The following is a 13,648-nucleotide window of genomic DNA, read 5'->3' as shown; positions in this document are numbered from 1 at the left end:
CTTGCTGAAAATAAAAACCTTGCACAAGTAACTTCTTTTCAGCACTAATATCAACAACAGATAGCAACAACAGTTAACATAACTACTCAAATAGAGGCAAACATATTCAGGTAACTAAAGATTTAATTAAATGCTTTGAGTGTTTGGAGACTGCAGTCCTTTGTCATCCAAAGTTCAGTGTCTGGAACATGTCACACTTAGGTGAGACAAGGAGTATCCTTTTGATGTGGTAATAAAACAAAGAATAAGGTCAGTTGCCACGGAAACGTGTGTGGGGGGGCCAGTTTTGATAGGCTGTTCAGGGAGATGCCAATGGCTGGCTCGTGTCTCTTTGTCAGTTTAACAGTCAGGCTCCGCGTTATCAGCTTCGGAATCAAAAAGGTGCCAGTTTTATGGTCGGGATAGCACTTAGAGAAAGCAACTTTGACCCCTCCCCTTCTTCTCTGGGGAGGAGAAAGGAATTTAGGGTAGCTCCAAATTTATTCAATGTAAAATGCACAAATCCACACCGTTGTTCACTACAATTTCTATTATTGATAATTTATTATTTCATGTAAAGTGGAAAGAGTCCAGCTGGTATCTGTGTGTGTTTGTGTTTCAGATCCAGGGGAGCATCATCGTGTCCAGTGTTGTGGAGCTTGTGATTGGTCTGTGTGGGTTCCCAGGTTTGCTGCTGGATTACATCGGCCCGCTCACCATCACTCCAACTGTCTCACTGATTGGCCTGTCTGTTTTCACCACAGCTGGGGACAGAGCTGGTTCTCACTGGGGCCTGTCAGCACTGTGAGACACCTGACTGTTCACCTGCCAGCCTGTTCACCTGTCTGTCTGTTCACCTGCCCGTCTGTTCACCTGTCTGTCTGTTCAACTGTCCGTCTGTTCACCTGTCTGTCTGTTCACCTGCCCGTCTGTTCAACTGTCCGTCTGTTCACCTGTCTGTCTGTTCACCTGCCCGTCTGTTCACCTTTCTGTCCACCTGTCGGTCTGTTCACCTGTCTGTCCACCTGTCTGTCTGTTCATCTGTTTGTCTGCTCACTTGTTCACCCTCCTGCCTGTTCACCTGCCCGCCTGTTCACCTGCCCGCCTGTTCACCTGTCTGTTCACTTGCCCGCCTGTTCACATGTCTGTTCACCTGTCTGTCTGTTCACCTGCCCGCCTGTTCACCTGTCTGTCTGTTCACCTGCCCACCTGTTCACCCATCTGTCCACCTGCCCGCCTGTTCACCTGTTTGTCTGTTTACTTGTTTGTCTGTTCACCTGCCCGCCTGTTCACCTGTCTGTTCACCTGCCCACCTTTTCACCTGTCTGATCACTTGTCTGTCTGTTCACCTGTCTGTCTGTTCACCTGTCTGTTCACCTGCCTGCCTGTTCACCTTTTCTGTCCACCTGTTCGTCTGTTAACCTGTCTGTCCACCTGCCCGCCTGTTCACCTGTCTGTCTGTTCAGCTGTCTGTTCACTTGTCTGTCTGTTCACCTATTTGTCTGTCCACCTGTCTGTCTGTTTAGCTGTCTGTTCACCTGTCTGCCTGTTCACCTGCCCACCTGTTCACCTGTCTGTCTGTTCACCTGTCTGCCTGTTCACCTGCCCACCTGTTCACCTGTCTGTCTGTTCACCTGTCTGTCTGTTCAGCTGTCTGTTCACTTGTCTGTCTGTTCACCTATTTGTCTATCCACCTGTATGTCTAGCTGTCTGTTCACCTGTCTGCCTGTTCACCTGCCCACCTGTTCACCTGTCTGTCTGTTCACCTGTCTGTTCACCTGTCTGCCTGTTCACCTGCCCACCTGTTCACCTGTCTGTCTGTTCACCTGTCTGTCTGTTCAGCTGTCTGTTCACTTGTCTGTCTGTTCACCTATTTGTCTATCCACCTGTATGTCTAGCTGTCTGTTCACCTGTCTGCCTGTTCACCTGCCCACCTGTTCACCTGTCTGTCTGTTCACCTGTCTGTTCACCTGTCTGCCTGTTCACCTGCCCACCTGTTCACCTGTCTGTCTGTTCACCTGTCTGTCTGTTCAGCTGTCTGTTCACTTGTCTGTCTGTTCACCTATTTGTCTATCCACCTGTATGTCTAGCTGTCTGTTCACCTGTCTGCCTGTTCACCTGCCCACCTGTTCACCTGTCTGTCTGTTCACCTGTCTGTTCACCTGTCTGCCTGTTCACCTGTCTGTCTGTTCACCTGTCTGTCTGTTCAGCTGTCTGTTCACTTGTCTGTCTGTTCACCTATTTGTCTATCCACCTGTATGTCTAGCTGTCTGTTCACCTGTCTGTCTGTTCACCTTTCTGTTCACTTGTCTGTCTGCTCAACTGTCCGTCTATTCACCTGTCTGCCTGTTCACCTGCCCGCCTATTCACCTGTCTGTCCACCTGTCCGTCTGTTCACTTGTCTGTCTTTTCACCTGTCTGTTCACCTTCCCGCCTGTTCACCTGTCTGTCTGCTCAACTGTCTGTCTGTTCACCTGTCTGTTCACCTGTCTGCCTGTTCACCTGCTCACCTGTTCACCTGTTTGTCCACATGTCTGCCTATTCACTTGTCTATCTATCCACCTGTCTGTCTGTTCGCCTGCCTGTTCACCTGCCCGCCTGTTCACCTGTGTGTCTGTCCACCTGTCTGCCTGTTCACTTGTCTGTCTGTCCACCTGTCCGTCTGTTCACCTGTCTGTCCACCTATGTGTCTGTTCACTTGTCTGTCTGTTCAACTCTCCGTCTGTTCACCTGTCTGTTCACCTGCCCACCTGTTCACCTTTCTGTCCACCTGTCTGTCTGTTTACCTGTCTGTCCACCTGTCTGTCTGTTCACCTGTCTGTTCACCCGTCTGTCTGTTCACCTGTCTGTCTGTTCACCTGACTGTTCACCTGTCTGTCTGTTCATCAGTTTGTCTGCTCACCTGTCTGTTCACCTGCCTGTCTGTCCACCTGTCTGTCTGTTCACCTGCCTGTCTGTTCACCTTTCTGTTCACCTTTTTGTCTGCTCACCTGACTGTTCACCTGTCTGTCTGTTCATCTGTCTGTCTGCTCACCTGACTGTTCACCTGTCTGTCTGTTCATCTGTTTGTCTGCTCACCTGTCTGTTCACCTGCCCGCCTGTTCACCTGTGTGACTGATCACCTGTCTGTCTGTTCACTTTCCGTCTGTTCACCTGTATGTTCACCTGCCAGCCTGTTCACCTGTCTTTTCACCTGTCTGTTCACCTGTCTGTCTGCTCAACTGTCTGTCTGTTCACCTGTCTGTTCACCTGTCTGCCTGTTCACCTGTGTGACTGTTCACCTGCCTGTTCACCTGTCTGTCTGTTCACCTGCCCGCCTGTTCACCTGTGTGACTGTTCACCTGTCTGTTCACCTGCCCGCCTGTTCACCTCACTGTCTGTTCACTTTCCGTCTGTTCACCTGTATGTTCACCTGCCAGCCTGTTCACCTGTCTTTTCACCTGTCTGTTCACCTGCCCGCCTGTTCACCTGCCCACCTGTTCACCTGTCTGTCCACCTGTCTGTCTGTTCACCTGTCTGTTCACCTGCCCGCCTGTTCACCTGTCTCTTCACCTGTGTGACTGTTCACCTGTCTGTCTGTTCACCTGCCCGCCTGTTCACCTGTCCTTATCTCTGTCGGTTCATCTTTACCTGTCTCTTAATTCTGCTCATATAAGCTGAACATAAATGGCCTACAACAAGTTTGATGGATAAACAGTCTCTCTCTCTCTCTCTCTCTCTCTCTCTGCAGATGTATTTTCCTCATTGTGCTTTTTGCTCAGTACCTGAGATCCACATCACTTCCTGTTCCTGTTTACAGCAGGAAGAAAGGCCTGACCTCCACCAGAGTCCAGATCTTCAAAATGTTTCCTGTAAATGAACAAAAACAAAAAACATAAACAGTTCAAGTGTCAGTTGATGATGTCAGGCAGCGATGTAGAGTGATGATGTCAGGTGATTGGAGTCACGTGAAACGGATCAAAAGGATGCCGAAATAACGATCAAAATTATGATGCTGTGTTCACATCTGAATTCGTGCTTTGTCAGGTCTGTCAGCAAGAAGACATGCACACAGCTTTTAAAATGCTTGTTTTCTGAATGGCGTTTGGATGGATCAGGACTATGCTATGCTAACTGGTTTAGTATTGAAGTATAAACAAGAGCTGTAGTTCAGCTTCCTTGCTCACTGACTTGACTTTGTGTGTTTGGCTTCACTTTCTGTGCTGATTCATGTGATGTCCATTTATGGGTCAGTATTTAATTCTCTGAAACACAAAGTGATCTCCAGTTTCTGATGTCTTTCCTCTGATGCCACTTCAGATCATCCTCGCCATCATGTTGGTCTGGCTCGTTTGCTACATTCTCACTCTGACCGACCTGTTGCCGAAGGACCCCGATCACTATGGACACAAGGCCCGGACCGATGCCCGCGGTGACATCATGGCTTCTGCACCCTGGTTCAGAGTACCCTACCCCTGTAAGATGCCTGAAACCATCCAATCACAGCTTCACGACTGTCCATGAAATCAGCACTCATAACATCGGGTTTAAAAAATGTATTGCACTTGAAGGTGTTTGTGAAGGTTCTCAGTCATCCAGGTCATACTTATCCAAAGAAGGTCAAGGGCAGCTGGACTTGGTTGAAGATACTAAAAGACGTTTTGTCCCTCATCCAAGAGACTTCTTCAGTTCTGAAATTACTGGTAGGGGAACTACCAAACGATACTACGGAGAATAAATAGCTGAGTTCCTCTACTAAGCACTGCAGAACTGAAGAAGTCTCTCGGATGAGGGACGAAACATCTTTTAGTATCTTCAACCAAGTCCTGTTGCCCTTAACTTTAACCTTTTTTTGATTACAGATGAAGTTTGTCAGGTGACAGCACAACATGATTCAGATACTTGTCAAAAGCAATCCAGAGGCATTTTAATCCCCATGTTGTGTCTGACAGGCACCCTACATTGAAGATTGTTAGTCCTGAAGGTAGTTGAAGAACATCCTTCAGACTTCCTCACAGGAACATGAGCATCTTAAACTTTCTGTTGGCGTTAACAGCCAGACAAGTTGAACCTTTTGTGAGGTCACAGATGATGGAGTGAAGATGAAGGTAGCGTGTTTTTCTTTAGTAAAACTGATGTCCTGCCTCTGGTCTCTGATAGGCCAGTGGGGGTTGCCGGTGGTAACTGTTGCGGGTGTGCTAGGGATGCTGAGTGCCACAATGGCAGGCACCGTGGAGTCAATAGGAGATTACTACGCCTGTGCTCGTTTGTCTGGAGCCACACCCCCTCCAGTCCATGCCATCAACAGGTGAGAAAGGAAGTGAACAGGAAGTAAAGATTACTTACCTGCCAGACTCTGCCCACAGAGGTGTTCAATGGGTTTTGGGGGTTTTTTTTGTTTCAGGGGAATATTCACAGAGGGCGTCTGCTGCATCATTGCCGGCCTTTTAGGGACAGGAAACGGCTCCACCTCGTCCAGTCCAAATATAGGCGTTCTGGGCATCACCAAGGTAACTGAGACCACGCCCATCTATGACAGGTTTGTTTGTTTGACAAAAATGAAGATGAGGTGATCAAGAGGTGATTGATTACAGATTGGCTGATTGTCAGATGTTCCTGATAATGAAAGATCAGGATTGCCAGACCTCTACAGCTAGTCCCTCTACCTCTGCAACTAGTCTTTCTACCACTGCAATTAGTCCCTCTACCTCGGCAACTAGTCCCTCTACCTCTGCAACTAGTCTTTCTACCTCTACAACTAGTCCTCAGACATCTACAACTAGTCCCTCTACCTCTACAAGTCCCTCTACCTCTGCAACTAGTCCTCAGACATCTACAACTAGTCCCTCTACCTCTACAACTAGTCCCTCTACCACTGCAACTAGTCCTCAGACATCTACAACTAGTCCCTCTACCTCTACAAGTCCCTCTAACTCTGCAACTAGTTCTCAGACATCTTCAATTAGTTCCTCTACCTCTAAAACTAGTTTCAGGCCTCTGCAACTAGTCTTTCTACCACTGCAATTAGTCCCTCTACCTCTGCAACTAGTCCCTCTACCTCTGCAACTAGTCTTTCTACCTCTGCAACTAGTCCTCAGACATCTTCAATTAGTTCCTCTACCTCTAAAACTAGTTTCAGGCCTCTGCAACTAGTCTTTCTACCACTGCAATTAGTCCCTCTACCTCTGCAACTAGTCCCTCTACTTCTGCAACTAGTCTTTCTACCTCTGCAACTAGTCCTCAGACATCTTCAATTAGTTCCTCTACCTCTAAAACTAGTTTCAGGCCTCTGCAACTAGTCTTTCTACCACTGCAATTAGTCCCTCTACCTCTGCAACTAGTCCCTCTACCTCTGTAACTAGTCCCTCTACCTCTGCAACTAGTCTTTCTACCACTGCAATTAGTCCCTCTACCTCTGCAACTAGTCTTTCTACCACTGCAATTAGTCCCTCTACCTCTGCAACTAGTCTTTCTACCACTGCAATTAGTCCCTCTACCTCTGCAACTAGTCTTTCTACCACTGCAATTAGTCCCTCTACCTCTGCAACTAGTCCCTCTACCTCTGTAACTAGTCCCTCTACCTCTGCAACTAGTCTTTCTACCACTGCAATTAGTCCCTCTACCTCTGTAACTAGTCCCTCTACCTCTGCAACTAGTCTTTCTACCTCTGCAACTAGTCCTCAGACATCTACAACTAGTCTCTCTACCTCTACAACTAGTCCCTCTACCTCTGCAACTAGTCCTCAGACATCTTCAATTAGTTCCTCTACCTCTACAACTAGTCCCTCTACCTCTGCAACTAGTCCTCAGACATCTTCAATTAGTTCCTCTACCTCTACAACTAGTTTCAGGCCTCTGCAACTAGTCTTTCTTCCTCTGCAACTAGTCTTTCTACCTCTGCAACTAGTCCCTCTACCTCCACAAGAAGTTCCTCTACCTCTAAAACTAGTTTCAGGCCTCTGCAACTAGTCTTTCTACCACTGCAATTAGTCCCTCTACCTCTGTAACTAGTCCCTCTACCTCTGCAACTAGTCTTTCTACCTCTGCAACTAGTCCTCAGACATCTACAACTAGTCTCTCTACCTCTACAACTAGTCCCTCTACCTCTGCAACTAGTCCTCAGACATCTTCAATTAGTTCCTCTACCTCTACAACTAGTTTCAGGCCTCTGCAACTAGTCTTTCTTCCTCTGCAACTAGTCCCTCTACCACTGCAATTAGTCCCTCTACCTCTGTAACTAGTCCCTCTACCTCTGCAACTAGTCTTTCTACCTCTGCAACTAGTCCTCAGACATCTACAACTAGTCTCTCTACCTCTACAACTAGTCCCTCTACCTCTGCAACTAGTCCTCAGACATCTTCAATTAGTTCCTCTACCTCTACAACTAGTTTCAGGCCTCTGCAACTAGTCTTTCTTCCTCTGCAACTAGTCTTTCTACCTCTGCAACTAGTCCTCAGACATCTTCAATTAGTTCCTCTACCTCTACAACTAGTTTCAGGCCTCTGCAACTAGTCTTTCTTCCTCTGCAACTAGTCTTTCTACCTCTGCAACTAGTCCCTCTACCTCCACAAGAAGTTCTTAGACCTCTGCAACTAGTCCCTCTACCTCCACAAGAAGTTCTTAGACCTCCACAACTTGTCCCTTAACCTCTGCAGCTTGTCGTCTACAACAAGTCCCTCTAATTCTGCAACTAGTCCGTAGACCTCTACAACTAGTCTCTCTACCTCTGCAACTAGTCCTCAGGCCTCTACAAGTAGTCCCTCTACCTCTGCATCTAGTCCTCCACAACTAGTCACTGGGCCTCTACAACTAGTACTGCTACCTCTTCAACTAGTCCTCAGACCTCTGCAACTAGCCCTCAGATCTCTGCAGCTAGTCCTCAGACCTCCACAACTAGCCTTCAAGCCTCTACAACTAGCCCCTCTACCTCTACAGTTAGTCCTCAGGCCACTGAAACTTGTCCCTCTACCTTTGCAACCAGACATCAGTTAGTCCTCAGACCTCTGTCGTGATTCCCCATATCATTGCAATAAATTTTTAGACCTTTTCAGCTCACACCTTGGTGCTGGCCTACAGGGCAGTGTAGGGAATTGTGACTTTTTTGCTCCAGGTCAAACCCAACTCCCCACTGAAAGTCAGGTCAGTAGAGCCAAATCACTTCTTTACCGCATCCTGATATCAGGCTTTTCAGACTGCAACACCCAACGCTTGGACTTCCAGCACTTTGGCTCTCTATCTGCTTGTTTCTGCATCTCCTAAATTAATCTAATGTAACTAAAATATACAAACATGAGTCCTGTGATCTGGAAGTGGACTCACATCTGCACTCCTAATACCTGCAGACCCAAAGTGTTCTGTGCAGACGGGTCTTAGACGTATGTTTGAATTGTTGACCCTGTGTGCAGGTGGGCAGTAGGCGGGTGGTGCAGTACGGAGCGGGTATCATGTTCCTTTTGGGATCAATTGGGAAGTTCACAGCTCTGTTCGCCTCGCTGCCGGATCCGATCCTTGGAGGAATGTTCTGCACACTGTTTGGTGAGTCACAGGTCATATGGGTTAATGATGTAATAATAATCCAGGTGTGATGATATTTCTCAGGTGTGTTAGTGATGTAATAATAATCCAAGTGTGTTGATATTTCTCAGGTATGATCACAGCTGTTGGCCTGTCTAACCTGCAGTTGGTGGATTTGAACTCATCCAGAAATCTTTTTGTTCTCGGGTTCTCGATGTTCTTCGGGCTGACTCTACCGACGTATCTCGACACACATCCGAAGTCCATCCACACAGGTGAGTGTTTGTGTCTGGACACTAAAGGTGAGCTGAGCAGGTGAGCGATCATAATCCGTTAAATACAACACACTGCAACAGGTCGAGATGGATGACGCTGGAGAGGAAGCAGCTAAACTTTCATACAGTTTCTTTTCTGTTGCTGTTGTACTATTCACACAAGTATGTGGTAATATTTCACCACTCGTAGTACAACAAAAACAAGTAGAAAGACACATTGAAATACATCATGTTCATACCAAGTACCTGCAGAACTCTGTTGTTAAAGAACCTTTTGCTGTCACTCTGCTCATTGTTCCTCGCAGATCATCCCTGAAACGTGAGTTTAACTTACACGTATGTGTTGTTGTTTCTTCAGATTCACCCTGAGCACTGAGAGTTTTCTCTTCATTGATCACAACTTGATCACATATAGGATAGATGGAAATGATGGATTGTGTACATGTTGGGTAGTGTTAGTGTACTGCCTAATGTGAAAACTGGGTACTCTGTCTGTTACAGTACTGCAGTGTAGTACTGTCAGTACTTCTAAGGTGACGTGAAACGCGTGTGGGCCGGCTCTGTTCCAGGTGTGACCAGTTTGGAGTTGTGATATTGCACCACATACTGCGATAACGGAACCTGTAACTGTGTGATGTCAAAGGTTTAATATATTTTCTCAGCTGTCCTCTCTTTACTGAGTCGGACTGCAGCCGCTGCCACAGAACCGGAATCTGCTTTCTCTCACTGATCCTGATGTTTGTTGCTGTCAGACTCATCGCGTCTCTCTCACCTGTTTCTGATAAAGTGCTCAGGTATCAGGCAGCTTTGTATTCACACCATCAGAAGAACTGGGGTGGCTCAACAACTGGGTCAGAACATCTCTAAAGCGGTCTGCAGTGGTCAGTACCTATCAGAACAGCTGTGAACCAGGGACAGGGTCGTGGGGGACCATATAGGGAGGGAAGGCTGGCCTGTGTGGTCCGATCCAACAGATGAACTGCTATTGGTCAGACTGCTGAAGAAGCTGATGCTGGTTCTGATAGAAAGGGGTCAGAACACACAGAGGAGTCCAGGCCTTGACGAGTCAGGGCCGTTTTGGTAGCAAAAGGGGGGTCAGCAGATGGTCTTAACGTTACGGCTGATTGATGTATAATCACGATTTAACAAAGAAGAGTTTTATTGGCTCTCAGGTAAAACAGGAAGTCTGTTCTCTGTAAAGACCTACAGATCAGCTGATGTGGATCCTACAGATCAGGTCTCTGTGTGTTCAGGTCTTGCAGAACTGGATCAGATCCTGACGGTTCTTCTGTCCACTGAGATGTTTGTAGGAGGTTTCCTGGCCTTTTGTCTCGACAACACGATACCAGGTAACACACACAGAGACACACACACACAATGAGAATGTAAGAACAGAATCCAGAAATCGGGGTCATCACCATCGCTGAGTCGTCAGCAAACTTAAAGCAACGACGCTTCACGTTTTGGCGTTGACACAGTTGGTGTACAGCACATATAAAAGAGGCGAGAGGACGCACCCCCAGACATCCCCAGACATAAAAAAATCCATCTGCCAGCCAATCAGTGAGGAGCCAGGATCAATGGATCCTATGTGAAGACTCGGGGTCGGGTTTTTCAGCATGCTCGCTCCCGAGCCTCCCGCCTCTTGATTCTGAACCGTACACACAGAAACAACATCGCAGCTAACGAGTCCTCTAAAAGCTAAAACCAAACTCCCAGCACAAACCGGCCCTGGGCCATCGGTACTTCACGTATTGAGACGATCCCATCGAGGGAGGGCCCAGTTTTCTTCTACAGTTTTCACCAAATGAAACAAAATTTGTTGCCACTCGTACTTCTTACACATTTTTTCATTATCAGTAACTTTGTCCAAGTTACCTTTTCCGGCAAAAGGAGGGGGCCGCTATGTTTGGGGTCCGACATACATGATAGTGCCGGACACACAGAAATAACAAATAACGCGCAGAAGCGAGTTAAATGCAGGTTAAAAACATCAGTAAGTTGTTATTAAATCAATGAGTGAACTCACGCTGACGCATGCAGTTTGTATTACTGGATATTTTACTGAGCATTGTAATCTCAGACTATAAACATTTCCTATTCAGCATTTGTTGTGTTGCACATTAGCTTCATTTTAGTTGATGTCGTTACATCTTTATAATCACAGATCCCCTGAAACTGCAAAAACTGCTAGAGGATAAATTTACCATGAGTTAGCTGTGACCTTTGTTCTTCAGCTTAAACTGTTTCCACATACAGAGCTGATGCTCATGTTAATAAGTGCTAGTCTTTATTATTCTTTTACATTTTGGATCTATTCATTATGTAGGTTTGTTTGCCTGTAAAGCTGATTCTGATTAATAAACACAGACATGTTTGTGAGGTAGTCTTCACTGTCGTCTGAAAACTTCTGCACTGCAAAAAAACTGAGCTCTCAAAAACAAGAAAAGAAACATGGCGCTGTGTGCATGTGGAGAAAACTGGACCCATTATTCCTTTTACAGACACAGGATGGGAAAGTGTTTTCATTCAGTGTCTCTGTGGAAATATCTTTCAGCTGAAGAGGCGGTGTGACGAAACAACTCGGAAACTCAGTATCAGATCATGAACGTCACTGCAAACCATGAGAAATATGTTGGGATAACGTGCGTCAGCTGGCTCAAGTTAGCTAACGTTAGCTACTGCTCGGCCGCTGACGGCGAGCTAAATGCTACAGTTTTATGTCCTCAATCGAACGATAAGCGGACGGACTCTCAGTGGATGAAACCTGTTTCCTTTTCATTAATGTGAAGATGCTGTCATGTGATTGGTGTGTTTGTGTTCACACAATGTTTTCTTTGTCTTCAGGGTCCAGACAGGAGCGAGGTTTAGTGGAGTGGAGGTCCTCCTCCTCCTCCTCTTCCTCCTATGATCTTCCTCTGGGGATGGGGGTGGTCAGGCGGACTCGTTGGCTCAGACGGTTTCCCATCAGCCCCACCTTCACAGGTTTCTGGCCGTCTGACGACCTGCCGCCGCCCAACGAGGAGGGACGAGGACGAGGAGGAGAGGAGGAGGAGGAAGAAGCTGCTGACACCAGTACCAAGATGTGACATCACCAGTCAGTGTCCACTGAGCAGGGATCAAACCTGTGACGTCTCTCAGAAATCCAATGAAATGAAATCAGAGACGTGAAAATGTTTTCCAGGTGATGCTGCTTTCACGTCTCCTCGTTCAGACTTTACTCACCAAACAGAATCCAATTTTCGACGTGATGATGTCAGAGACTCAGTTTGGACCAATCACAACCAGATATTAAGAACAGTGTGCAGCCTCTCTTACCATGGAAACCATGAAGAGGACCTCAAGAAACTGAACAGGAGACGCTTTCTTACTTTCATTTATTTTGTTTATGACATCCAAAAATAATCAGTAATAGTAGTGTAAGAAAAGACACTGTAAAAAAATCTTCTGTCAGAAAATGGTGCAAAAAGTGACAAAATAAACAGTTTTTATCAACATGAAAGACAAAATCATTCTTAATATAATGTGTTTTAAACTACACAAGTGAGGAAAAAGAAAAACAACAACAATAACAATAAACATTCTGTATTTGTTTTACATTAAAATGGATGTTATAAATCTTTAAAGATGAAATCAAACATATTTATCATTTCTGGAAAATAACCAGGTTCCTTGTACAGAACTAGGTTCAGAACCAGGTTCAGGACCAGGTTCAGAACCACGTGGCACCCCAAATAAACAGGGAAAGTCACTTTTTAAATGTATAACCACTGTGAATGTAAATCTGTCAGAATCAACATTCCTTTTTATTGTGATCAGTTCTGAATTTTTGTTTGTTCTTAAATGACCCGAGTGCAGGTTTGGGGGCTTCTAGTAGCAGGGAGGTTGCAGATTTTCACAGGCGTGTAGGAGAAAACGCGTGAAAAACACAAACACCTTCTATGGAGCCAGTGTTTGGTTTTTCCTTTCTGGGCTACTGTAGAAACATAGCGGTGCCACATGGCGGACTCATAAAGGCTCTTTCTAAGGTAACGAAAACACAACTCTTATTTTCATGTGCTTAAACACAAGTGAAAACATTTATTCCATTTCTGCCGAGAGGTTTCACTCCGAAGTTTAAATCTGTACTCGTGATTTAATGGAACGAGCTGCCAAAGTGCTCCTGGGCCAGTGTGTCAGAGAGAATAAAGTTAATGTCTTCATGTCTATTCTTCATCTGTTTCATGACTTCAGGTTGTAAAAAAAAGCAGCAGCTTTTGTACAAAACTGTAAAAATCAAACTACAACCAAACACAGAGAGTTGATAAACAAAAACATCACTATCAAATGAATAACCAGTGAGCTCTCAGTGACAGCAAGCAGACTCTGCTGCTGCGTTAGCTACATGTTAGCTGCTATGTTAGCTTAAATATAGTCTATATTACAGTCTATATTACTTTCATCCCTGTGACGTCACAGGGATGAAAGCTAAATGCGCGTCATATAACGCTCGCCGAGCGGCTACTCCGACACGCTGCAGCACACAGCTCTCCTCTCCCTTCCAAACACTAGCTACCCTCCAGGCAGTCAGTGGACAGAAAGTTGTTCCTGTGATGTAGAGACAGAGCTCAGTTAAAACTTTATGGATACAGATTAATAACTCACCGCTCTGAAACTCTCGCTCCAGTCCGTGTTGCCGAGCCGGTCGGCAACACGTACGGCTGAACCCGAGCCGTTTACCGGCTTCTCGCCGACCCGCCCTTCTCTGCTTCTGATTGGCTAGTAGTCCTTAACTAGGAACTGAGCATGTGCAACTCCCAACAAAGATCATTTAGAGACAAGATGTATCACTCCATAGCTAAAACGAAGCCTTCAACACAGGCTGAAAAGAGGAGCTGCAGCAATGTGCAGTAGGACAAAAA

The 13,648-nt window shown here is 46.1% G+C and overlaps 1 protein-coding gene across 2 annotated transcripts in view; it reads left to right on the top strand.

Moving 5' to 3' along the window:
* The window catches only part of slc23a1 (solute carrier family 23 member 1), an 18,541-nt gene extending 6,337 nt beyond the window's left edge, over positions 1 to 12,204 (top strand). For both annotated transcript variants that reach the window (XM_046040238.1, XM_046040239.1), the window contains 9 exons: positions 602 to 783; positions 3,710 to 3,830; positions 4,279 to 4,435; positions 5,119 to 5,266; positions 5,363 to 5,468; positions 8,364 to 8,493; positions 8,604 to 8,747; positions 10,001 to 10,096; positions 11,595 to 12,204. In XM_046040238.1, the coding sequence (XP_045896194.1) occupies positions 602 to 783; positions 3,710 to 3,830; positions 4,279 to 4,435; positions 5,119 to 5,266; positions 5,363 to 5,468; positions 8,364 to 8,493; positions 8,604 to 8,747; positions 10,001 to 10,096; positions 11,595 to 11,836 (1,326 nt within the window). In that variant the 3' untranslated portion in view covers positions 11,837 to 12,204. The remainder of the gene's footprint in view (positions 1 to 601; positions 784 to 3,709; positions 3,831 to 4,278; positions 4,436 to 5,118; positions 5,267 to 5,362; positions 5,469 to 8,363; positions 8,494 to 8,603; positions 8,748 to 10,000; positions 10,097 to 11,594) is intronic.
* The last annotated feature ends 1,444 nt before the right edge of the window (positions 12,205 to 13,648 follow it).

This window comes from Micropterus dolomieu, linkage group LG23 (assembly GCF_021292245.1).
Source record: "Micropterus dolomieu isolate WLL.071019.BEF.003 ecotype Adirondacks linkage group LG23, ASM2129224v1, whole genome shotgun sequence".
Lineage (NCBI taxonomy): Eukaryota > Metazoa > Chordata > Actinopteri > Centrarchiformes > Centrarchidae > Micropterus > Micropterus dolomieu.
This window is presented reverse-complemented; position numbering and strand designations above follow the sequence as displayed.